The following is a 25289-nucleotide window of genomic DNA, read 5'->3' as shown; positions in this document are numbered from 1 at the left end:
AAGCTCGCGATAATCAGAGAATCATTAATTAAATGTTAATTAATGATAAAGGAAGCGTCTTCTTTTCAGTTTTTAACGACGTGTCACTGACTGTCTGCTGACGTGGCGCTGATAGACCCACCTCTCAGTGATCGGACGCATTTCCGGGGTGCTGTTTTCTTCTTCCGGCACATGTAAACATGGCGCCCCCCGTCCCGTTGCTGGCAGGTGGGTACATTTTTGTTTATTTTGATTTATATAAAATTGTCTAGCTTTTTAAAACCCACGGACAACGACACAAAGTCACACGTCCGCCACGACCAGCGTAAGCCTCCGTGCTGTTAGGTAGAGCCAGCAGCCCGCCAAACCCAGTGAGGAATCAGATAAAATATTAATTTGTGCGAATATAACAAAGTCACGTGCGCTCGCAATGAAAATGTTGCATGTTTTTAAATCGGTGGAGTCTTTGGGTTGATTCGGCTCTAATATAACGCCCGTGTGTGTTTCCGTTAATAAAACTGAGCTGGTTGAATTTTACCACGCTGTTTTCTGTTTCACGTCAGTGAGGTTTCGGGTATAAAGAGCTTAACAACACCAGAGCAGCAGCTACGTTAGGGTCTGTGTTAGAGCCGATGTGCGAGGCGATGCTGTGTGCTTCAAACGCCGCGTTTGCCGTAAACTCACGTGACACTGTGTTTTGGTTTAATCGGGATTACGTTATATTAAGGGATTTTTAAATGGAGCTCTTCCAGGGCCTCTTTTACTCTTCGGTTTATTCCAACCTGCGTTGATATCTGAGACCAATGATCGCAACCCCTTTGGTCAAATTGTAAAGCAGGGGTGTCCAACTCCAGGCCTCGAGGGCCGGTGTTCCAGATCAACTGGCGTTTAGATCAACTGGCGTTGGTTGAACAGATGTGTGGCAGTCTTGCGTTTCAGGAGCTGCTACCGACAAACCAGCAAAAAAACGCCAAATGTGTCATCTGTGACACTTGTGAGGTTATCTCAAACAAACTCCGTCAGTCTTGATGCTGTTGAACAACAAAATGTTTAAAAATGTCGCGAGTTTACTTGGTGATATCCTCATGCGCGACGCGATCGCGAAAACAGCAAACAGTTAACACCACGCCGATGTTGTTCACAGGACAGCGAGAGTAAAGGATCGGGAGACTCTTGTCGTCGTTATCGTTCCCCTCGCACGTTTTATTTCTCTGGTTTCAGCGTTTTTGCTTCACAACTAAAGCGTGCAGTTTACTTTGTGTGCACTAACATGGACTCGAGTCAACCAGCGCCACCTCTGGCTAAGTGCCACATCTACAGCCAGATCAACTTGTGACACACATCTGCACCACGTTTGAATTCGTTTCATGCACAACACATTTGTACCTTTCAATTGTGTCTGTTTGTGCATCATGCAAATAAACCTTTGAAATGAATGAAATGATATCATGTATTTATTATTGGCCTACATTTGTACAAAATTCCAAATTATATACACAAAGTCATAGAAATCACCACTCCAATTGGTCATCATGATTTTAATATTCTCTTTTTCCATAACAATGAAATACGCCTTGGACAAATATGACACATCAATAGTTCATTAGTGTTGTCACATCACATCCTGTAAGCATCTTCTGTCTGTGTCTTTTCTCTGCAAACGAACATTTTAGAGTTGGTTTTTATATACAGTCTGTATAAGTGTGGTTAATCTAATGAACATTTGTAAGATGGCAGTTACTGTGAATTTACAGCAGTTACACAGTGATTAGTGATAAACAGTCAGACAATGACTCTGACAATCTCATTCAATCTGCACCTTCTGCGGAAAGTGGTACCACACAGTGTGTGGCGACTACAAATGTTGTGGGTGCTAAACAAACAGAAAAAATTGATCCCTGTTGTCTTTGCTTACTGATTGTTTTTAGTGTTGACAATCCACATTGCTGGCATTGCATCTTTCAACATGTTTGTGGGTAGATTTGGATGTACCAGGGGTAAGTGCAGCCACTCAGCCTCTACTCACTGTGATCGTAGCAGCAGGTGCAGATGTGTCACAAGTTAATCTAGTAGTAGGCTATGGTACTTGGCCACAGGTGGCAGCAGTGGACTCACCTCCACTGGAGACTGCTCCAGCTGCTATGTGATAGTGGATCTGCTACAAATTGAAGATCATATGCACGTTTTGGAAATTAACCCTTGTATTATGTTGAAAAACAAAAAAGATGACATTGATTTTGTTGCGGGTCATTTTGGCCCGTACTGTGTAAATCCACTCAGAATTGTCAAAAAACTGCAATAAAACAATAGCAACTTTATTTTCCATTAGATAAACATGTAGAACACAGACATACAACAGTTTGACTTTCCATAACTATTTTAGGAACAATTTGGTAAAGGTTTTTCGTTCTTACAAACACATTTCTTTTGAACTTGCCCAACGTTCTCAGTTTTTCAATGTTTAACATTTTCAATTTTGTCCACATGATGGACAGAATGTAACTGTGTGCTTTCTGCAGATGTACTTCTTGCATTTCTCACAATAAGTGCTTGTTTTAAAACAGGAATCTTCCTAACTTAGATTTAAAACAAAAGATTTCTACATCTCCTCCAGTCTCAAAAACAGATGACAAACCAATCGACACACCTGAGTCACTGACTTTCTTAAATCCACTCACTCTCACTGGCTGTTTATCACTAATCACTGTGTAACTGCTGTAAATTCACAGTAACTGCCATCTTACAAATGTTCATTAGATTAACCACACTTATACAGACTGTATATAAAAACCAACTCTAAAATGTTCGTTTGCAGAGAAAAGACACAGACAGAAGATGCTTACAGGATGTGATGTGACAACACTAATGAACTATTGATGTGTCATATTTGTCCAAGGCGTATTTCATTGTTATGGAAAAAGAGAATATTAAAATCATGATGACCAATTGGAGTGGTGATTTCTATGACTTTGTGTATATAATTTGGAATTTTGTACAAATGTAGGCCAATAATAAATACATGATATCATTTCATTCATTTCAAAGGTTTATTTGCATGATGCACAAACAGACACAATTGAAAGGTACAAATGTGTTGTGCATGAAACGAATTTATGGGCTCAAAATGTGGTCATAAATATTTTGTACTTGTAAATCAGTTTTGTATGTGTAAAAAGAATTTGTGTGTGCGTAAAAAAGATTTGTATGTGTAAAAAAGATTTGTATGTGTAAAAAAGATTTGTGTGTGGACTTTGCCAAAAAATCCCTGCAAGTTACAAGTACGGATTTTGACCCTATTTTTCTTCCTTTCATCTGATTGGTCAATGTCATGTCAATCACAAATGTAACAATCCAATCAGAGAACAGATGGGTTTGGCTGTCGGAGGGGCACTTTTTTTGAACTGCAGGTCTTTGAAGGGAATAAATGCCCTTTTACATGCCAACCCAGCGTTTCCCTTCATCACCACGAAGGAAAACAGTCTGTGGTCGTCTGAGTTTGGTGATTTTTGTGTCACAGGTCTACGTGCTTAATACAGGCCACAGCCTTTTCAACAGCGCTGCGGACCGCGGGGGGGCGGGCAGTGTTTTGGAAATGACAGTCTTCATTACAAAGCTTTCTTCGTTATGAATTAGCATACATGTTTTTATTGAACATTTGAAGAACTAGGAAACCCCCCCCCCCCCCCGAAACTCTTGTAGAGGAGATAAAGTCAGAGATAGAAACGACAAGGAGCAGGTGCATCTAGTACAGGTAGAGCTGCTGCAAAAACCCACAGAGCCCAGCAGCCAGCGCAACAAATTCTGGATCCTTTGCTTTTAGTTAGCAGTTAGCATTAGCAGCACATCCTGTGTTCGATGTGAAAGGACTTTTATGCTGCGCACTGTGACTCACAGCAATGGTCCCGGGTCAGCCCTGACTTTGTGTTAAACTAATCCTAAAGTAATGATGGTATTTCTAACCACTGACATACCACAACTTTATCCTTTCAACAGCTGCTGAAAGTTAGCGGACCTAGCTGCTATCGGATATTTATATAGAGATCCTCCAGCTTCAAACTGTATTACCCTTCAAGGACCTGCAGTTCAAAAAAGTGCCCCTCCGACAGCCAAACCCATCTGTTCTCTGATTGGATTGTTACATTTGTGATTGACATGACATTGACCAATCAGATGAAAGGAAGAAAAATAGGGTCAAAATCCATACTTGTAACTTGCAGGGGTTTTTTGGCAAAGTCCACACACAAATCTTTTTTACACACACACAAATCTTTTTTACGCACACACAAATCTTTTTTACACACACAAATTCTTTTTACACATACAAAACTGATTTACAAGTACAAAATATTTATGACCACATTTTGAGCCCATACGAATTCAAACGTGGTGCAGATGTGTGTCACAAGTTGATCTGGCTGTAGATGTGGCACTCGGCCAGAGGTGGCGCTGGTTGACTCGAGTCCATGTTAGTGCACACAAAGTAAACTGCACGCTTTAGTTGTGAAGCAAAAACGCTGAAACCGGAGAAATAAAACGTGCGAGGGGAACGATAACGACGACAAGAGTCTCCCGATCCTTTACTCTCGCTGTCCTGTGAACAACATCGGTGTGGTGTTAACTGTTTGCTGTTTTCGCGATCGCGTCGCGCATGAGGATATCACCAAGTAAACTCGCGACATTTTTAAACATTTTGTTGTTCAACAGCATCAAGACTGACGGAGTGTGTTTGAGATAACCTCACAAGTGTCACAGATGACACATTTGGCGTTTTTTTTGCTGGTTTGTCGGTAGCAGCTCCTGAAACGCAAGACTGCCACACATCTGTTCAACCAACGCCAGTTGATCTAAACGCCAGTTGATCTGGAACACCGGTGTGCTGCAGGTTTTAGATCTCACCCTGGGTCAGCACACCTGAATCACATGATTAGCTCGTTATCAGGCCTCTGGAGAACCTCAACACATGTTGAGGAGGTCATTTAGCCATTTTAATCAGCTGACACATCTAAAACCTGCAGGACACCGGCCCTCGAGGCCTGGAGTTCGACACCCCTGATGTAAAGCATCTGTTTTCAACAGCATCTCACCGGTGAAGGAGCGAGCCGCTTTAATCTGATCTGTTCACAATAACAGGGTGCAAGAATAATTCAGAATTGAATTTCAGTCTCACAGATTCTCCAAATCTCAGTCAGCACGAAGACATGTTGACTCATAACAGTCTGACTACAATACAGCGAACAGAAATAAGAAATAAGTTCAAATGTTTACATTAGAATGACAGTTAAATAAAATAAGAGCTCTGGTGGAAATCAGTTTTTTACGTTTGAGATCTTAACAATAAACATTGTAGGAACGAACAATTTAAAAAAAGTTCAAAAATATTAGAGAGCATCGATGACGGTGAGACCTTCCCTCACAGCGCTGCGCTAACGTCAGTGCTCAGGAGTCACAGACACGTCAGTGAGCCGTCCACATACTTTTGGTGTGTTTGTGTTTCAGTGCGAGGATCCGATGGCACGTCTCTGCTCCGAGGCCCCCCCCACTGTGAGCCACATGCAGCTTTCCAGAGGTAACCCTGCCCCCTACGCACCCTGTCACCAACACACACGGACACAGTTTGTTTGTTTACAGTGTGTGTGTGTGTGTGTGTGTGTGTGTGTGTGTGTGTGTGTGTGTGTGGCAGAGACTGCCGGCCCAGCAGATGTGTGACCTTCAGCAGAGACGGGACACTCTTTGGTTGGTGTAACGGACAAAAGTAGGACCGCTTCTACATCCCTGCGAGTAACAACTGTCTTGCACCCTGTCTGACCTCTGACCTCTAACCCTCTGTCTGCCTGTACGTCAGTGTCTCCATCGTGAACCCCTCAGATGGCGCTGTGGTGTCAACCTTTGACCTTCCGAAGACAGCCCTGCTGGAATTTTCTCCACTCAAGAACATCCTGGTTACCTGGCAACTGTACACGAGTAAGAGAAGAAGAGTTTCACGTCCGTAGAGAGATTAGAGATAAAATAAGTTCACATGAGGTCACGAGTCCTTCTACACCCAGACAGGTAGACTGATGTCACGTGACATAAACATTCCTCAGGTGTCTGCAGACTCTGCTCTGCACTCTGAGTTCATGCTCGGTCGCAGAGACAGTGACACTGGACCGGTTGCGCAGATACTCCTTTTTGTTCCCCTGTGCAGGCAGGTGTGCCTGTGTCTGCACGGAGCCTGCAGCATGGCATGTTTAATTTTATCCAAACAAAGAAAGTGAGTTCTGCAGGGCTGTCTGCACACCTGGTGGTGCTGTTTTTACTTTTTTATGTAAAAAAAAATTCACAGGTAAAGACGGCGGTGTGTGTTCTGGCTGAACAGCTTGTGTTCTGAGGTTAAATGACTGTTTTTGTGAATGGAGTCTGGTGGAAAGGGACATTTCCTGTGTGGGCTAAACTAACATCGACTCTTTCAGGTGTCAGCAGCACGTGGCTTTAGTTTGCGTGGGGGTGTGGCCTGCTGCAGGTAACAGTTTTTAAGAAAGAAAGCTGCTGTGCCTGAATCTAAATTGTCAGTTTTTCTGCTGATCGGCGTGTTTCAGTGTGTTCGGTGTGTCATGCTGGTGTGAACGGTGCTGTTTAAATAAAGTTGACTCTGTGACGCTGCAGAGACTCAGGACAGTCCTCAGGGGGAAGCCAACCTCCAGCTGTGGGAGCTGCGCAGCGGCCGCCTCATCAAAGCCCTCTATCAGAAGAAGGTCGAGTCGTGGTCAGTCCTGACGCACCCTGACTGATTGATTGATCGACTGATTGGTTGTTGCCTGTCAGTGTTGATGTCTGTGGTGGTCTGCAGGTGTCCCAGCTGGTCTGAAGACGAGAAGATCTGCGTGAGGATCGTCAACAACGAGCTGCACTTCTATGAGAACAACGACTTTGGTAAGGACGCGTGCAGCGGTGGTTGGCGGCTCGCTCTGTCGCTGTGAAACCAGCAGCTGATGTCTGCGCCATCTTTTTTCCCAGACTCCATCGCCAACAAGCTCCACATGCAGAAGGTGTCCGACTTTGTGCTGTCGCCTGGAGGTCAGCCCAGCAAGGTGAGCGGAGCGTCCAGCAGCATAGTTCATTCTACCTGAACACGGTCCCACCCACCCGTCTGTCCCCGTTAGGTCGCTGTCTACGTTCCGGGCAGCAAAGGAGCGCCTTCGTTCGTCCGCCTGTATCAGTACCCGGTGTTTGGAGGGCCGACCGCTGCGCTCGCCAACAAGAGCTTCTTCAAGGCCGACCGAGTGACGATGCAGTGGAACAAGAAAGGTAGGCGTCCCGAGTCCAGACAGCTAGAACCGTGATCTCTGGGAGCGCTGACGTTAACCCGCCTGTCTTTCCTGCAGCCTCGGCCGTGCTGGTGACGGCGAGTACTGAAGTTGATAAAACCGGCGCGTCGTACTATGGAGAGCAGACGCTGCATTACCTTGGCGTTAACGGAGAGACGGCGCTGGTCCAGCTGTGTAAATGCTCCTTTTACTTCCCAGTTTAGCTTCTCGCTGCGGCGCCAGCGTTGGTCACCTGAGGGGTAAAATATGGCGGTAGCGACAGGAAAGGTTTGTGTAACGACTTTTCTTTATCGCTTTGAAACAGCGAAGAACGGCCCAATCTACGACGTGGCGTGGAGTCCAAGCTCCACCGAGTTCTGCGTGGTGTACGGCTTCATGCCGGCCAAAGCCACCGTCTTCAACCTCAAATGTGACCCCGTCTACGACTTTGGGACCGGACCGCGAAACGCAGCGTACTACAGGTGAGAATCCGCCTGTGCTCGACGGCGTGTTAGCGCCTCTTTGGTCACATCTGTTAATGACGCCACCGTGACGGTGGCTCAGCCATACGGCGTCTTCAGGAGGAGGTCGGTACGTGATGGAAAAGCGTCGTATCACTGCAGCAGAAACGTGGTGGCTCCTCGGTGTGCAGCCGGGTAACGCCTACCAAAACCTCCTGACCCAGTGTGGTCAGTAGGATGGGGTGCTTCCTGTGAGAGGCTGCGCCTGAGTGGTAGCTTTTTAACTGTGAGGAGAAATCAGGCTGGATGTCAAACCTTAAACTGCTGGATGTTGGTCTGTCTCCCTGTCTGTAGCCCTCAGGGCCACATCCTGACCCTGGCCGGCTTCGGCAACCTGCGAGGTCAGATGGAGGTCTGGGATGTGAAGAACTACAAACAGGTGAGGGAAAAACACCTGCGGAGGGAGGGTGGGGGTGGGTCGACAAGCAACAGGTAAATGGACCTTCAGCGGATCAGTGTTTCACTTCCTGTGAGCGTCACAGCGCCATGTGGTTAGTGTTGAAGCACACGCCCAGTGTCAGTTTCATTCTTTAACGCTTTTTAGGAATAAATCACCAACACGCTGTCGGCTCACACATGAGAGTCATAGGGGGCGCTGACTGGAGCCCTAAAGGGACACCGGGCCACGTCACAAAGTTCTGACCCGGCCCCGATGGTGGAGCCTCAAACCAAGCACACAAAACATGGAAAAGAGAGCTGTTTGATCCCGGCATCAAACAGCCGGGATCAAACAGCTCCATCTGTGGTTGTGGATGGTGTTCAGTCTGATTTGACTGTTGCTGAAGCTTTTTTATTGTAACTGCATCATTACACAGTTTTATTGTTTCGTCATGTCTGTGTGTTTCTGTTATCACGTGTCAAAGCGATGCTCTTATTTGCAGCTCGTATCATCACTGATTCAATTCAGCTCAGTTTTGACTCAGACTGTCAGAAATAATATCATTCTGATCATTAGCTGTGTGCTGTCCAAAGAACCCTCCAAACTTTGGAAATTTAAAAGTAACTGAGGCTAAAACAGAAAAACATGAAGCAGATTTTCCTGTTCTGGCTTTTTATAGCAGATAACCTTAAAAATATTCTGCAGTCGATCAAAAACTGAAGCAAACCATGAATCAACATGTGAACCTGATGCTGCGAAGCAGAGTCACAGAGGTTTGATTACAGACACAGCTGAGCAATCATTTGTAAAAGTTTCCATTTGTTCAGTTTGAACAGCAGAAATGAGGCTTTGCTGTCAGAGGCCGACAGCACTGAACACAGCAGCAGACTGCTGCGTAATAAACAGAGAATAATGCAGAAAACAGAGATTTGATGGTAAACTGGTCTCTGAGTGCACTGAGAGAGAGAGAGCTGAGCAGGAAGTACAGCAGCCAAAGTCAGAGGGAGTTCATGAGCATGTTTATCAAACGTGAAGCGTAGTTTGATCTTCTTTTGCTGCTGGTTCAGTCAGTTTTGGTCAGAGTGACGAAACCTCAGCTTCAGAATCTGGGAGCTGTCCACTCTCAGCACCCACGGCGTCTGTGGACGATCCACGCTCTGTGTCCACGTTTTTACCTGCTCTCTAATCGTTTGAGCTGTTTGCTGAAATAGTTTTGTGACCTTTAACCTGAGATTCTGACGTTTCTGATAAAATACATTTATATGTAAAAATCATTCAGGATTTAATGAATCGAACTCAAATCAATTTTTAAACCCAGCCCTCATTGAGCAGTTTTATAGGAAGTATCAGTGATTTAATCAAACGAGTTGGCGTCTTGTCCATCGGTTTGTCTTTAAACGCCATCGTCATCGTGTTTGGCTTCACCAGTCTCACCTGTCTCGTCCAAGGTGTCCAAACCTCAGGCGCCAGACGCCACTCATTTCTCCTGGTGTCCCGATGGTGAGCATATCGTCACGGCGACCTGCTCTCCTCGGCTGCGGGTCAGTAACGGTTATAAGATCTGGCACTACACCGGCTCCGTGCTTCAGAAATGGGACGTGGCGGCCGGCTCGGAGCTGTGGGAGGTGCGCTGGCAGTCGCTCCCCGACGGCAGCTTCCCCAAGCGACCAATCAAGTACCAGGCAGCGCCCAGCCAGCTGGGGTCCACGCAGGCCCCGCCCACACAGGCGTACCGGCCACCTGCACTGAGACACCTGCCCGCCACGCCCAGCTCCAAACTGGTAAGATGACGATGGCTTTCTGGTTTATTTAGGCAGAAGTCGTCGTTATGGTAACCTTACCTCACCTGTCTTTTCCTGTCTGTCAGCACGAGGACGAGCCTCCTCAGGACCTTCGTCCCGGAGCTTCGGGAGACAAGAGTCTCTCTAAATCTGCTCTGAAGAACCAGAGGAAACGAGAAGCAAAGAAGGCAGCGAAACAGGTGAGGCTCGAAAGTGTGACACGCGTGCGAGCACAGGTGCTGAAATCCAGGCGAGCTGAACGCCGTCACACCGTCGCTCGCTCGACGTCTGCTTCACGTCTGCTGCTGGAGAAGCAATGGATCAGCTGCTCCTGCTCTCTTTAAGTTCCTGCATCAGCTGTTTATACAGACACTACACATGCTGTGCCATTTTCAAATTAAAAGCACTCTAAAGTTTGGCTTTTACTGTGAAACACTTGTTTACATAAAATATCTGATATTCAGCGTCTGATAACACCTGATTACATTCATGTGTCATTGAACCATCACAGAGGATGATGAGGACAGACAGACAGGCTGATGATGAAGAAGCTGAGAGGCTTCTTCATCATCAGCTGACGTGTGATCATGTGATCTGCTGATATTAATCTGCGAGCTAAAAACAGGAAAAGCCTGACTGATCATTTCAGCCTCGCTTGGCCGCTGGGCTTCAGTTTGAAGTTTCAGGTGCGTGTGCTCTCACCTGGATCAGGCTCACAACGCCTGCCAGCATTCCCGTTATTCCGGGTTCTGCCATGTTTTAAGGTGGTCGAGGCAGTCAGTAGGTGAGCAGGGGGTTGATTCCACACGCGGTGATCGGTGTCTGGGCCAACCTGAGCACGCCTCACCTTTTTATGTGAACACTGTCACTGTTCATGTGGTCACTCAGAACCTGATCTGATTATTTCAACAGGAGACGAAACCAGAACCAGAACCTCCCACTGACCCCGCCCCTGTCAGTAACAGCCAATCAGAGGCAAGCATCGGTGACCCAGAGGTGGAAAAGAAGATCAAGAACTTAAAGAAGGTGAAGGGTGGTTTGTTTCTGTGAACGTCAGCCAGGTGGATCTCAGCCTGGGGGTGGGGTCAGCGGTGTGCGGTGCTCTGATTGGTCAGTCTCTCAGTGCCATTTGTATGTTTCAGAAACTGAAGGCCATCGAGGAGCTGAAGGAGCAGCAGGCATCGGGGAAGGTCCTGCAGAAGAACCAGGTGATGTTTTTGTTTCTGCCTGTTTGACGCAGACGACCCGACACTCACGTCCCACACAAACTAATATGGGCTCATGAGGGGCAAACGCCGGGCGCCGCAGTCATCAGCGGGCCCTGGGTGGTGCCTGGAGGAACTGTGATCACGCTGTAGATGATGACTGGTCACTGGTTGCTGACATCTTTGTGCTGTGAGCACAGCGGCGCTCACTCTGACCTTAACCTTTCCTCTGCAGGTGGAGAAGATCCAGAAGGAGGAGCAGCTGCTGAAGGAGCTGCAGGAGCTGCAGATCGGACAGTAAGAGGTTCCTGGGAGCTACAGGCCACGCCTCCCATCCTGCAGAACACAGAGGGACTGTGGCGTCTGTGATTGAGTTTTTAGTTGAGGGGCGGGGCTTATCTGACAGGTGTGGCATACCTCCAGAAGGTTAAACTGAGTGGATGTTTGTTCCTTATGTTCACGCCCTGCCTGTGGCTGCGAGCGGCGAGCGCTCCTCTCTCTCAGCTGGAGGTTGTCCAGTAATAAACTTTGTAACAGATCATGAGACCAGTTCTTCTTCTTGTCACAGTGAAACCTTTGTTTTTATTTGCCACCAGAGTTGGCTGCTTTTTTTTTTTTTTGGCCTTGGCCGTGGGAGTGCTGATAGACAAAGTAAGTCGGACTCGAACCCAGGCCTGCTGTCCTGTGACTACGGTCACCTGCTCTCCCACTGAGCCAACCCGGTGCCCCGGAGTCGGATCCTTTTAATTGGATTCATTTACACAAACTCGGCCACACCTCCCGAGCTTCGTCACTGCCCTGATACCAATACACGTTTTTCTCTCTGCCTCACAGTTGTTCCATTTTTTTATTGGTAATAAAAAGAAAATAAAGCAGTTATTTCTAATAAATTCAACAAAAAATTTGGTCACTTGTGTAACCCCCGTTCTCTGCAAAGTGAGTCCATTATGTAATCAAATCAAATCAAATCAAATCACTTTTATTGTCACATCACATGTGCAGGTACACTGGTACAGTACATGTGAGTGAAGTGCCCTCTGGTGTGACCAATCATGGAAGCTCCACCACCTCCATTTCCTGTGATTGGTCTGTGCGAGGCCGTCCAATCACTTCAAAGAACACGGGGATCCCCAGCCCTCTGCCCATGCAGGTAGGGCAGTTTGGTGAGATAGCTCACTCGGTTTTCAGAGAACCGGTGTTATGCAAGTAACCAACCTTCTCTTTCAAACAGCACTCAGTATCTTGCTGTGGGAAACTGCCACTCCTGGATTACGTACACCAAAGCCTGTAACTCCTCGACCCAGGCAGGTTAGCGCTTCCAAAGGTCTGCGTGTCTGTAGGAGCCCACACTAAGGACTGAGAGTGTGAGTGAGGGTGCAGTCACATGGAGCATCATCACTGTAGCTCCACAACACAGGCATGGCTTCTTCAAGACGGGCGCTTTGCTGCATTTTTTGAACACTGTGAAAACTACAAACATAAACACAAACGCTTTAGGCCCTTCAGTCAGTTCAAAGTAACACACATGCTTCACACAATCCTGTGTTTCTTCAGCAAAATAAACATGAAGTCAAGATGTCTGTACCTGTAAATAATAACTGTTATGCCTACGTGTACAAATATATAAACAAATAATTCCTTACGATACCACATATATAAAAGCTATTAATGTGACACAATCATGGTCGGCGTGTGCAGATGTGTCCCACAGAAACGCTCCCAAAGGCCCCACGAGGCTGCAGTCCTGGGACTTGCACACCATCACAGTAGCCTCTTCCACCCAGTGTGATAACCACCGCTGTGACAGGCTTCCCTCTATGAGAGTGAGCCCAGGACACAAACCCCTCAGTCCTGTCTATGTGTGAGCAACAACAGGCTCACCAGTAGGCCTCAATCTGTGGGTCCTGTTCTTAAACCTTCTCAGAGATGTCGGCCAACTGGTGCAATTCCAAAGCCAGTATGACAGGCTGAACTAGCAGCTAAATACACTTTAATAGTGGCAGATGCTCTCCGCTAATCTAGCAAATCCTGAAGGAAGCATAACAGATTTGAAAGAGAGCACTGATAAGCAATTATATTCCTAGCTGCTCACCATCTTTCAATCACGCTGTTGGCGATCAGAGTGGCCGTGTAGAAAAAGCTCTCAGTCACCCTCAGAAGGAGAGCAGACTTGGTTTTGTGCCCGGCTGCGACGATGGCGTTTTTATGGAGAAACCACGTGAAGTGCTGCCTGCTGAGCCTCTGTCATTCACCACAATTCCCAAGTTGACCGCTGCTTCTCTCCTCACTCCTCCTCACTTAACAGTGCAGTGAACAGTTAAGTGAATTTTCCTGGGTCAGGACTTGTGATCTTCATGGGTAGAAAGCAAGAATCCCTGGTGTGGGGCCAGGGGCTGTTATAAGGGGGTCAGGGGACCCCGTATCCTTTTAAGTGTGTGTTGTGGACAGATGTGGTGGTGTCAGAGGGTATACCGAGGATACCCGCTATACAGGATCTAACAAGTGAGGTTTGAAAGAGAGCATTTGTATTACTGTAATTGAAATGCAAAGTTAAATGACCAAAAATCATAAACAGCACATAAAGATGTTATTTACCTCTGACTGGCTCAGCTGTGTCACCTTCATTAAGATAGGTCTGACGTGATTTCAGCATGTTGTCTTTACAGGCCTCAGATATGTGTGTGGGTCCAGGCTGGTGTGCAGGAGCTGCAGCTCCCCCTGGTGGACGGCAGCTTTACAACACAACACAGAAATCAGTTTAAAAACAGTGATGTGGTTTTCTCACATCAGTGATTTTAGTCTGGAGCTGGAGGGGAAAACATCCTGATGGTGGAAATGTTTTTGTTTACATAAAGAGAAACAAATCATCAAACATGTTGAATCAGAGCCGAGGAAAACTGGGAGAACATGAAAGAGCGAGTGTCCACGCTGCATCAGTGCTGTGGTGGTAGTGGACCGTCACTGATTGTAACCAAAGGACCTGACACGACTCACAAACTCACATTTTTGCTTTTTATTTTATATTTATTTTATATACACAATGTTATTGTCACTGTGCGCTTCGGCTTCAGCATTCAGCACCCCAACCGGTCGCAGCAGATGGCCCCGCCCCTCCCTGAGCCTGGTTCTGCCGGAGGTTTCTTCCTGTTAAAAGGGAGCTTTGCTCATAGGTAGGGATGGGTATCGAAACCCGGTTCTTGTTGAGAACCGGTTCCCACTGTTTCAATTCCTTGGAATTGTTTGCCATTTTTGCAAACGATTCCCTTATCGATTCCAGTCGCTCCGAATGACGTCACCACGTTGCGGAGCATCATTTACCTGGCAGGAAACATGGCGGCTCAAACGCTCAAAAGTTTGGTTATACTTTACGAGAACGGATGACAACAGGGCAACTTGCAATACTTGCAAAGTAGATATTTCATTTAAGGAGGAAACACTACGAATATGCAAAAGCATTTGCTCACAAAACACGCGATGACCTTAAATGAATGTCGTGTTTTTAATTCCACTCTGGACTCGTGAATCTCAACCCAGCAGCAGCGGTAACGTTTGCACGTCCTCTCCCGTTAATGCGGCAGGTAAATAATCAACTAACAGTGCATATTATGTTAGCGCGATCTGCCTTATTACAAAACCTGCCATTACTGTGCGTTTAGGTGACCATGATGAGACAGACAGAGTCTGGCTGGCTCAGATGCTGGCAGTTCTCGCTGCAGTCTACCGGTAGCGTCTCCTTTCAGGCCAGAATGTCACCGAGCAGTGACTAAGTTTGTGGTCAAAGGCTTGCACCCGTTTGCCACAGCAGATGCCCCCGATTTTCAGTAAGTGAATGTGTTTAATTGTAGGCAGGGACATTACTGGATATTCTTGTGTAATTGCTACAGAATAATTTATGTTATACTTTGTTATTGCTACAGAAGAATATTTATTTTATTGTTTTACATTTACAATTTTTTTTCCTGGGGACCCTGTGACACCCCATTGAAGAGCCGTAGGCTGTGGATCTCTTAAGATCTCACTGTTGGGTTTGTAAGGCCATGTTACTCCTAAATTTCTGTCTGTTCAAAGAGAAGATATAAAACAAAGTTCTAAGCTAATCGACCTCAGTGTTCTCCTTTTTTAAAAAGAATCGATAAAGAATCGATAAAGAATCGAATCGTTAAACAGAATCGAAAATGGAATCTGAATCGTGAAAATCTTATCAATACCCATCCCTGCTCATAGGGGGTCATATGATTGTTGTGTTTTTCTCTGTGTGTGTTATTGTAGGGTCGACCTTATAAAGCACCACTGTATAAATAAAACTGAACTTCAGCAACAAGGTCCAGGAACTTGGTCCAGATGAAACCACAGAGTCCTCTGATGTGGTCTCTCTCTTCACTTGCATACCTACAGCTGAGACAGTGGAGACTGTCAGTGAACGAGACCCCTGCTTAGAAAACAGAACCAGCCTGCCCCCTATTTTGATTAACACAGAGTTTGCAGACACGGTTAGCTGTCATCAATACCTTTATAACCACGCACATGTGAGCGCAAACAGAAGGTTAACACAGTCATGTGAGCTCTGAGCACTCAGGGCTCACAGCGCTTATTTATCTCTGTACAGCTACTTCCTCTTTCAGGCTCCGCGGTCTCCCCAGCATGTTTGAAAACAGACAGCTAGCACCTCATTCTACAGGTCAAGTGCGATTTCCTCACCTTTTGGCACACAGACCAATGGCACAACCTTTTCACAACCCCTGTCTTAGCTCTGCACTCTGTCTCACACATCCCACACCAATAGCACACTTCCTCATTTCAGCTGCGTCTGAAAACTTTATATAGCAAAGCAGAAGCATATAAGAGCGGTTATTTTCTTCAACTGTCGATGTCGAAATTTTCCCCTACCATGTCACAGCTGAGCATGCACATAAGCACTTAAAATGAGAAATTTCCTATTACAATCCCGGGATGTTGGTATTGCCCTGTATCCTTGTTTAACGTTGGAGTGGACTTTCCTGCATGCAGCACAGTTTCCCAGCACTACGTGTGCTTCCTCTGGATATTTTTCAGCAGGGTGCTGATGGCACTGTGCAGGAGAACGACTTCAAAGGTGATGCCCCTGGTACTCACTTGGTATGAGCTCATACTAAACGATAGGATGGGGCTCAGTCCCAGGGCTCTGTGCTTCAGTGGTTTTGGTTACTATTAGAGTTTTTGGTTTGTGATTATTTTTGTTTGTTTTGGAGTTCCCAGTCCTCAGTGTTGCTGTGTGCAGATGTGTGTTTACTTCTGCAATTGTTAGTTACTTCCTGGCTTATTTTAGTTATTTTTGTTTATGCATTACGTCTTGATGCATTCTCAATCATCCAGGAAAGTAAATCTCCAAAAGTTGAATCTGTTCATCTGGACGTAGCGTTTTGTGGGAGAAATGTTTCGTCACTCATCCAAGTGACTTCTTCAGTCTCAGCTGACTGCAGGTTTCAATCTTATAAACAGTACATTTGCATAATGACTGAAACCAGCCCACTGAAGGAACAATGGGCTGGGAGGTCAGTTCCTTAATCATAATTATGCAAATTCCCATGACCATTGATCAACAACCACTGACCAAAACCCACTGATCAAAGAACACTGATCAATGGCCATGAGTCCCATTCACAGAGAGTTGGGGAATGGCTGCAATCACAGCATTGTAAGATGGTGACAGATGTACCCTTAGGCCCCCTCCTCGATTCAGAGATGGTCTTTCCCTTTTCACGTAAATGGCCTCCTTGACTCCGTGCTCAAACCAGCGTTCCTCCCTGTCCAGGATGTTACATCCTCATCATTGAAAGAGTGTCCACTGGCCTGTAGGTGTAAATAGACTGCAGAGTCCTGGCCTGACGAGGTTGCTCTTCTGTGTTGTGCCATCCTCTTAGCCAGAGGTTGTTTGGTTTCCCCGATGTATAAATCCTGGCAATCCTCCTGGCACTTAACAGCGTACACTATGTTACTCTGTTTGTGTCGGGGGACCCGATCCTTGGGGTGGACCAGTTTTTGGCGCAGCGTGTTTTGGGGTTTAAAAGCCACAGAGACCCGGTGTTTAGAAAAAATGCGTCTCAACTGCTCCGATACTCCTGACACATATGGGATCACTACAGGTTTTCGCTTGGGCAGCAGTTGTCCTTCTCTCCTGGATCGGCTGGAGCTTTCTTTAGGTGCCTTCCCAGCTTTGACAAAAGTCCAGCTGGGATAACCACATTTACTCAGGGCCTTCTTGATGTTCTTCTGCCTCCCTGGCCGCTGTGTCAGTGGGGATGGTGTTCGCTCTGTGTTGTAGCGTCCTGATGACGCCCAGTTTGTGCTCCAGTGGATGATGAGAGTCAAACCTTAGATACTGATCCGTATGTGTAGGTTTACGGTACACGTCAGCTTTTAGATGTCCCCCATTACTGATGGAAATCTCACAGTCTAAGAAGGCTAACCTGCCACTTTTCATATCCTCCCTGGTGAATTTGATGTGTCGGTCCACCGAGTTAATGTGATCCGTGAATTGTAGTACGTCCTGAGAAAAACTGGTCCACCCCAAGGATCGGGTCCCCCGACACAAACAGAGTAACATAGTGTACGCTGTTAAGTGCCAGGAGGATTGCCAGGATTTATACATCGGGGAAACCAAACAACCTCTGGCTACAACACAGAAGAGCTACCTCGTCAGGCCAGGACTCTGCAGTCTATTTACACCTACAGGCCAGTGGACACTCTTTCAATGATGAGGATGTACACATCCTGGACAGGGAGGAACGCTGGTTTGAGGGCGGAGTCAAGGAGGCCATTTACATGAAAAGGGAAAGACCATCTCTGAATCGAGGAGGGGGCCTAAGGGTACATCTGTCACCATCTTACAATGCTGTGATTGCAGCCATTCCCCAACTCTCTGTGAATGGGACTCATGGCCATTGATCAGTGTTCTTTGATCAGTGGGTTTTGGTCAGTGGTTGTTGATCAATGGTCATGGGAATTTGCATAATTATGATAAAGGAACTGACCTCACAGCCCATTGTTCCTTCAGTGGGCTGGTTTCAGTCATTATGCAAATGTACTGTTTATAAGGTTTGGGGAAACCTGCAGTCAGCTGAGACTGAAGAAGTCACTTGGATGAGTGACGAAACGTTTCTCCCACAAAACGCTACGTCCAGATGAACAGATTCAACTTTTGGAGGTTTATGCATTATGTTTTACTTTGTCTCAGTGCTTCATGCCGTCCCTCATGGCTGAGTATCTCCTGACTCTGTGTTTCAATTCAATTCAGTTCAATTTAGGATCTGCACCAATGATACGTATTTCTGTGTATATCTGATTTAAAAGTTAGAAAATAAGCAAACTGTTTTAGAGGAAGTTAATTCATATTTCAGTTAGCATACAAAGATTTTTGTCAGTGTTTACAGAGATGACTGTATACATACAGTCCCGACTAAATGTTTAAAACCACTTGAGAAATGGATAAAACTCCTATTTTGCATGGTTGGATCTTAACAAGGTTCCAATAGAGCTTCAAACTGCAACAAGAAGAAATGTGAGGGAGACAAAGTCTTTTTTCGAGGATGTTATTTATTGGAAACAACGCTTAAACTGAAACAGGCTGTTTTACAGCTGATCCAAAGTTTAGGTCCACATGCCTTTAAAAGTTCAAATCTGTGCAAAAATGTGGATTCATTGTTATTTTCTGTCAGGTTGTCAAACTATCATGACTTTCTGATGACAAAGGCAAAAAAGGTTTCGTTTTTGAACGTGGTCATTGTTGAACTGCATAAGCACGGTCTCTCACAGCGCGCCATCGCTGCTGAGGTGGGACGCAGTAAGACCCAAACATGGGACACTGAAAGGTGGAAGAAAGTTTTATTCTCTAATGAGAACAAATGTAACCTTGATGGTCTTGATGGTTTCCAATGTTACTGACAGGACAAGCAGATCCCACCTGAGGTGTTTTCTGTAACGGTGGAGCTACTCATTACTGAGCTCATGTTTGGAACTTTGATTTCTGTTTTGGGTTTTTTTTTTGGAGGTGTGGTCCTCAACTTTTGATCAGCTGTTTCAGTTTAAGCATTGTTTTCAATAAATCGCATGCTCAAAACTGTTTTGTCTCACTCCCCACCACGCTCTACTTGGAACCTTGTTAAGATCCAACCATGCAAAATAGGAGTTTTTGCCATTTTTCAAATGGTTTTAAACTTTTGATCGGGACTGTATTTACTGGTTTATATTTAGTGTTCACATGTTTTATTATTTACATATTTACATGTCTGAATGTTTGCATGTGCACCTTTCAAAGCAGTTTCAAAACCACTTGTGGTTTCAACACATGTACCTCAGGCTAAAACCAAGAGTCTGATTGGTTGATTCAGTCACACAAGGAGTCAGAAAAAGGAAGTTGTTGATGATGATGATGATGAAGTGTGAGAAGTGTAAAGATGCTCAGACAGTGAAGACAAAGAGGAAAACATTAAGAGAGAGCAGAAATGAGATATGCAGCTAAACCACACGTTTTTGCAGCCATGCGGGATGTTTCCTTACCGCTTCCAGCACTGCCAATGCACAGAGTGAACATAACCAGTGAAGCAGCTTTTTTTGTATATTGAAAATTACAGAGGATACTTTAAACACAGGTGAATGCTGCAGGTTTTCATCCACATTTCTTTTATACTGTTTAATGATGATTTCTGAGGATTTTTAAACTAAATTGCCAAAGACAAACTTGAGATGGTGCTTTTAACAGCTTCTAACATGGTGATTAAAAAGCGAGTCCTTTCACGCAGCTGCTTCAGTCACTCCTGCTTCAAGGGCTGGGGCTTCTACCAGGGTTAAAGACAACACTGTCACCGACTAAGGCCGGAGGAGTGTACTGTGAGGGGAGGTTAATGTGTTAGCAGACGTGTATGTGGGCAGGTATCATAGCCAAAACAAATAAACCAACAAACAACACTATATATGTAAAGTTGACTGTCAGTTTAAAAAAACAAAAACATGTTTCTGTTTGTTTCAGATCTGCCTGTTACCAGAAAAAAATAGTGGTTGGTAAGAGTAAGAATCTGGTTAGATACCATATTTCTAAGATTTTCAGGGCCGAGTACAATAACCTCCGTTTGATCTGAATTAAGAAGCAGAAAGTTAGCGGCCATCCAGGTCTTTATGTCTTTAAGACATTCCTGCAGTTTAACTCATTGGTGTGTGTTATCTGGCTTCATGGATAGATAGAGCTGGGTGTCATCAGCATAGCAGTGTAAATGTATGCTATGTCTTCTAATGATGCTGCCTAAGGGAAGCATGTATAATGTAAACAGAATTGGTCCTAGTGTGACCTCTGTGTAGTGTCTTCTCTGGTCTGCATTCACAACAAAAAGGCAATGGTTAGAATGCTCTCTTTTAATGGCGTGGGCAAGCAGCACAAGATCTCGCGGGAATCCTCCATTATTCTGAGGATTACCCAGAATCCCTTGCAGTGTGATCGTATAGTGGTAAATTTATACAACCAAAATAGAAAAACCTCAACAATATTAACATTGCATGTTAAATTTCCCAAATGAAAGGAATATAGAAATATATTTCAAAGCTGTACATGAAACAATGTGAATTCTCTAAACAGTGTGGCACAGTCACATACCTGCATTCACAACAAAAAGGCAGTGGTTAGAATGCTCTCTTTTAATGGCGTGGGTGAGCAGCACAAGATCTAAATGGGAAAGCAACAACAGAGTTAGCTAACTATGCTCCCATTTTTTTCCTCTCTTCCCAATAAAGAAATCTCACATAAACGTGCACTCAATTCAACATAAAGACTGGAGAAATGACCCGCAACAAATGATGTATAAACAACAAAAATAATCGGGTCAGATTGTATTACTTTAACAACCTGCAATATGATTTTTCTTCCCCACGACATTTGCGCATTCCTTACCTCGCGGGAATCCTCCATTATTCTGAGGATTACCCAGAATCCCTTGCCCTTTTTGAATGTTGCAGGGTGACTTTTACAACAGTAGGTGGCGCCAATGTCCCATTTAGCGGGATTTAACTTTGACTCTATTTAACTATGTTACACTAGCACTGAACCCTGTGGAACTCCATAATTAACCTCAGTGTGTGAAGAGGACTCTCCATTTACATGCACAAATTGGAGTCTATTAGATAGATATGATACAAACCACTGCAGTGCAGTACCTGTAATACCTACAGCGCGCTCTAATCGCTCTAATAGGATATTATGGTCGGCAGTATGGAACGCTGCACTGAGGTCTAGCAGGACAAGCACAGAGATGAGTCCACTGTCAGAGGCCATAAGAAGATCATTTGTAACCTTCACTAAAGCTGTTTCTCTGCTGTGTTTCTAACCTGCTACCACACATGTGCTGTGATGTTTTCTTACCCGACACAAATTAAACACGCAGCATATATTCTCTACCAACATACTATACAAAATCAAACATGTAACATAATAACTGAAACAGTGTCAAAGATATTTCTCTATAGGTCTTAAATAATCAGGCCCCATCTTATCTTAATGACCTTGTAGTACCATATCACCCTATTAGAGCACTTCGCTCTCACACTGCAGGCTTACTTGTTGTTCCTAGAGTATTTAAAAGTAGAATGGGAGGCAGAGCCTTCAGTTTTCAGGCCCCTCTTCTGTGGAACCAGCTTCCAGTTTGGATTCAGGAGACAGACACTATCTCTACTTTTAAGATTAGGCTTCAAACTTTCCTTTTTACTAAAGCATATAGTTAGGGCTGGACCAGGTGACCCTGAATCCTCCCTTAGTTATGCTGCAATAGGTGTAGACTGCTGGGGGATTCCCATGATGCATTGAGTGTTTCTTCTTCACTCAGTATGTGTTAATAGACCTCTCTGCATTGAATCATACCTGTTATTAATCTCTGTCTCTCTTCCACAGCATGTCTTTATCCTGTCTTCCTTCTCTCACACCAACCGATCACAGCAGATGGCCCCGCCCCTCCCTGAGCCTGGTTCTGCCGGAGGTTTCTTCCTGTTAAAAGGGAGTTTTTCCTTCCCACTGTCGCCAAAGTGCTTGCTCATAGGGGGTCATATGATTGTTGGGTTTTTCTCTGTATCTATTATTGTACGATATACTTTACAATATGAAGCGCCTTGAGGCGACTGTTGTTGTGATTTGGCGCTGTGTAAATAAAATTCAATTGAATTGAAAAGAAGAAGGGATTTTTGCAAACATGCTTACACATAACTGGTTAAAGTCAGGGTGATATTTTTTCTGGGTCATGTTCTGGTTCATGTCTGACCGAGACGAGGTCAGAGAGGAGAAGATATGCAAGGGAGGAGCGCCACGTCGCTTCCTAGAAGACGACAGTCACAATAATAGTTGTTTTTGTTGTAGTATTGAACTGAATTGCCCGCCCTGAGGGTCATCTTTGTGTGAAGCAGACTGCTGGTTTCACATCGACGTCTGTAACTTGTAATTTCAACTGCTGAAGCAAATTAAATATTTTTAAAAAAAGTCGCTCTTCTGTACTTTATAAGAAAAAAAAACCGAGCACGTCATTGCTGAGCTTAGAAATCAATATGTCTGACTTTACTTCAAACACTCCCATCAGTTAGTCAAAACGGGCAAAGAACTGGTTTAGGGTGTCAGGTAAAGCTGGGCATACACTGTGCGATTTTTGGCTCATTTTGAGACAATTTTTCAGTCGTGCAACCGTTTTGGGGACGGGCCGAGTTTCGTCTTCATCATGTGTCGCGCATTGTACACATTTCTAGCATTAACTGAACTTCCAAAACAAAGCTACCTAGATCACTTAAATTACACAATTGAAAGAATATGTGTATTGTTTGTGTATTTATTAGGGGTGCAACGATACACAAAATTCACGGTTCGGTTCGGTTCGATACTTTGGTGTCACGGTTCGATATTTTTTCGATACAAAAAAAATGTTCATGCCTTTTTAATTTTTCATTTATTAAAATTATAAATATATATTTTAACTCAAAAGTACAGTTTTTAAATTTAATGTTGCTGAAACAACAAAGTAATAAAAAAATAAATATCTGATGGAGAAATCCCTCATCTTTGGAAAAAGAGAGTTTATTACAGAGAAATGGCTCTTTCCAAAATAAAAGCTATACTATACGCTTCTTCTGGGGTATACTCTCAGCAGCATATTAAACATATCAGGTCCCCATAAGGAGAATCATGTGCTAACGGCTGTCTAAATGACTCGGGTAAAGTTTGTAGCATGCGTGCTTGTTGTTTTTGTCTGCTTCCACTTGTCTTTGCACTAGGATGATGTCGGAGTAAATGTGCAGTCATATTCGTTGTGTTCCCACTAGTGCTGTCAGCGTTAATCTCATTGAAATGACGTTAACGCCATAACATGGCAAATCTCCGTTAACGAGCTACCGCGGATCGCCCCGTGCGTGGGGCTGGACGGCGTCAACACCTTAACGATCAAACTGCGCTAACGCAGTAGTTCCCACCCATGTAATTGAGCATTGCGTGGCACATCCGACATACTGTTTTACTTTTGTCCATGACGCGCTTACCATCAGGGTCATACTTCACATGAAGACCAAAATAGTTCCAAAGGCCAGATCTGAATGAGGGTGGCTGAGGTTCAATTTCGGGTAGCGTTGAGGCAGTTGCCATGTTGCAACGAGCTTAACTTCTATCTCGCTAGCTTGCGCTGTGCTCAGTGGATCTGCGCTCGACAGTGCAGCCTAGGCGAATAAGTCGAACGCAGATCCACTGAGCTCTCAACACAGACAGCATCATCAGAAGAAAAGTTGATAAAATAAATTAAAAATTTTGTATTGTTCGATACATATGCGTACCGAACCGAAATCACTGTATCGAACGGTTCAATATCGATACGAGTATTGTTGCACCCCTAGTATTTATACACAAACACTCATATATATTCAAATAATTTAAAAAAAATGTTCATTTACCTGTTACTACCACACACCAAATCCGGTCGTTGGTACTTCCTGGCTTGTGTAGCCACTAGGTAACAAAAGCTCAACACTGCCCCCTAGCATCCTGGAGCACTTCTGTTGTGTTTTGTACGTGTTTTGTCTCTAGGAGCCACCGTAAATATACTTTTATTTATTGACTCCACATAAAATGTAATAAATAAATCATATAATACAAAAACCACATTTCAACTTTTAACTATTTAAATTTTCAGCTTTTTCCTTTTAAACAAATTTAAAGTGAAACAACACAAAACACTGCAAACCACAACACAATTAAATATAAATTAAAATATGAAAACAAAAAGAAGATGCATATTCTCTGTCATATGGGCCTGCATGAATAAACTTTCTGAATCCTTTATCATCCGCAACTGAAAATAGTTGTGGATGATTACTATCAGTGGCGGTCCTAGCCTGTTTGGCGCCCTGGGCGAACACTGGCTCTGGTGCCCCCCCACACACACACACTCACACATATGAAGAGAGAGAGAGTATGCATAGTATGCAAACAGCTACCAAACAGCCATCATAATTCATCATACAATAAGAACAGGACAAATCAACAATGACTAATTAATATTAAAATCTGTAACATAATGTATTGTTTGGAGTTTAGTCTGTTACTGTTACTATTTTTACCATTTCTTCTTGGAGCAACTGTAACCCACATAATTTCCTTAGGGATTAATAAAGTATTCTGATTCTGATAGTTTCAGGATGACCTGCCATTATCCAATGACACATCTGCTTACCTGTATCTTTGCTCGTTTCTCCTCCTCTTCTTTTCTCTTTTTCTAAACTGAGCACCTGATGGCTTTGAACTTTTCTCGTCCATCTTCCATTGGTTTTAATTTTGCACTCCAGTATGAACACAAATCCCCCAACTCGAGGATCACCACAACATAACCTAACAGACCTACACCTTAGTTCACAGATTCACTTTGTCTGGGTTTATTTCTGGGATTTTGCACAACCCAGGATTCAAATCATGAATATATAATGGGCTTGGATTTACAACATTATGAATGAAATATGCTCTATTTGGAAGCAGCCAGGCCCCCTCCCCTTTCGACGGGTTGTGTGTGAGACTTTAAATCCTCAAACTGTAAATTATAAATTGTTATTGATCCCTTTACCCCTGGTCCTAAAGTGTAGATTTATTTTCTTACTCTTCTTAT

At 44.5% G+C, this 25289-nt stretch overlaps 1 protein-coding gene and 1 long non-coding RNA gene across 2 annotated transcripts; one reads left to right on the top strand and one right to left on the bottom strand.

The window, feature by feature from the left end:
• The first annotated feature begins 94 nt into the window (after nucleotides 1–94).
• Nucleotides 95–12014, top strand: eif2a (eukaryotic translation initiation factor 2A). The gene is made up of 16 exons (XM_063494410.1): nucleotides 95–207; nucleotides 5476–5545; nucleotides 5660–5731; nucleotides 5822–5940; nucleotides 6622–6721; nucleotides 6806–6888; nucleotides 6973–7046; nucleotides 7119–7263; nucleotides 7341–7457; nucleotides 7588–7744; nucleotides 8078–8162; nucleotides 9611–9943; nucleotides 10030–10143; nucleotides 10856–10969; nucleotides 11086–11151; nucleotides 11384–12014. The coding sequence occupies exons 1-16, from the start codon at nucleotides 180–182 to the stop codon at nucleotides 11447–11449; spliced, it is 1743 nt and encodes a 580-aa protein (XP_063350480.1). The 5' UTR covers nucleotides 95–179; the 3' UTR covers nucleotides 11450–12014.
• A 1527-nt stretch (nucleotides 12015–13541) lies between these two features.
• On the bottom strand, nucleotides 13542–23087 carry LOC134641833 (uncharacterized). The gene is made up of 3 exons (XR_010095578.1): nucleotides 20771–23087; nucleotides 13744–13880; nucleotides 13542–13643 (listed from the first exon to the last, which is right to left on the bottom strand). It is a non-coding gene; the product is annotated as an uncharacterized LOC134641833 (long non-coding RNA).
• Nucleotides 23088–25289: the final 2202 nt, after the last annotated feature.

This window comes from Pelmatolapia mariae, linkage group LG14, assembly GCF_036321145.2.
Source record: "Pelmatolapia mariae isolate MD_Pm_ZW linkage group LG14, Pm_UMD_F_2, whole genome shotgun sequence".
Lineage (NCBI taxonomy): Eukaryota > Metazoa > Chordata > Actinopteri > Cichliformes > Cichlidae > Pelmatolapia > Pelmatolapia mariae.
Note: the sequence above shows the minus strand (reverse complement) of the source record. Positions and strands in the feature narration are given on the sequence as shown.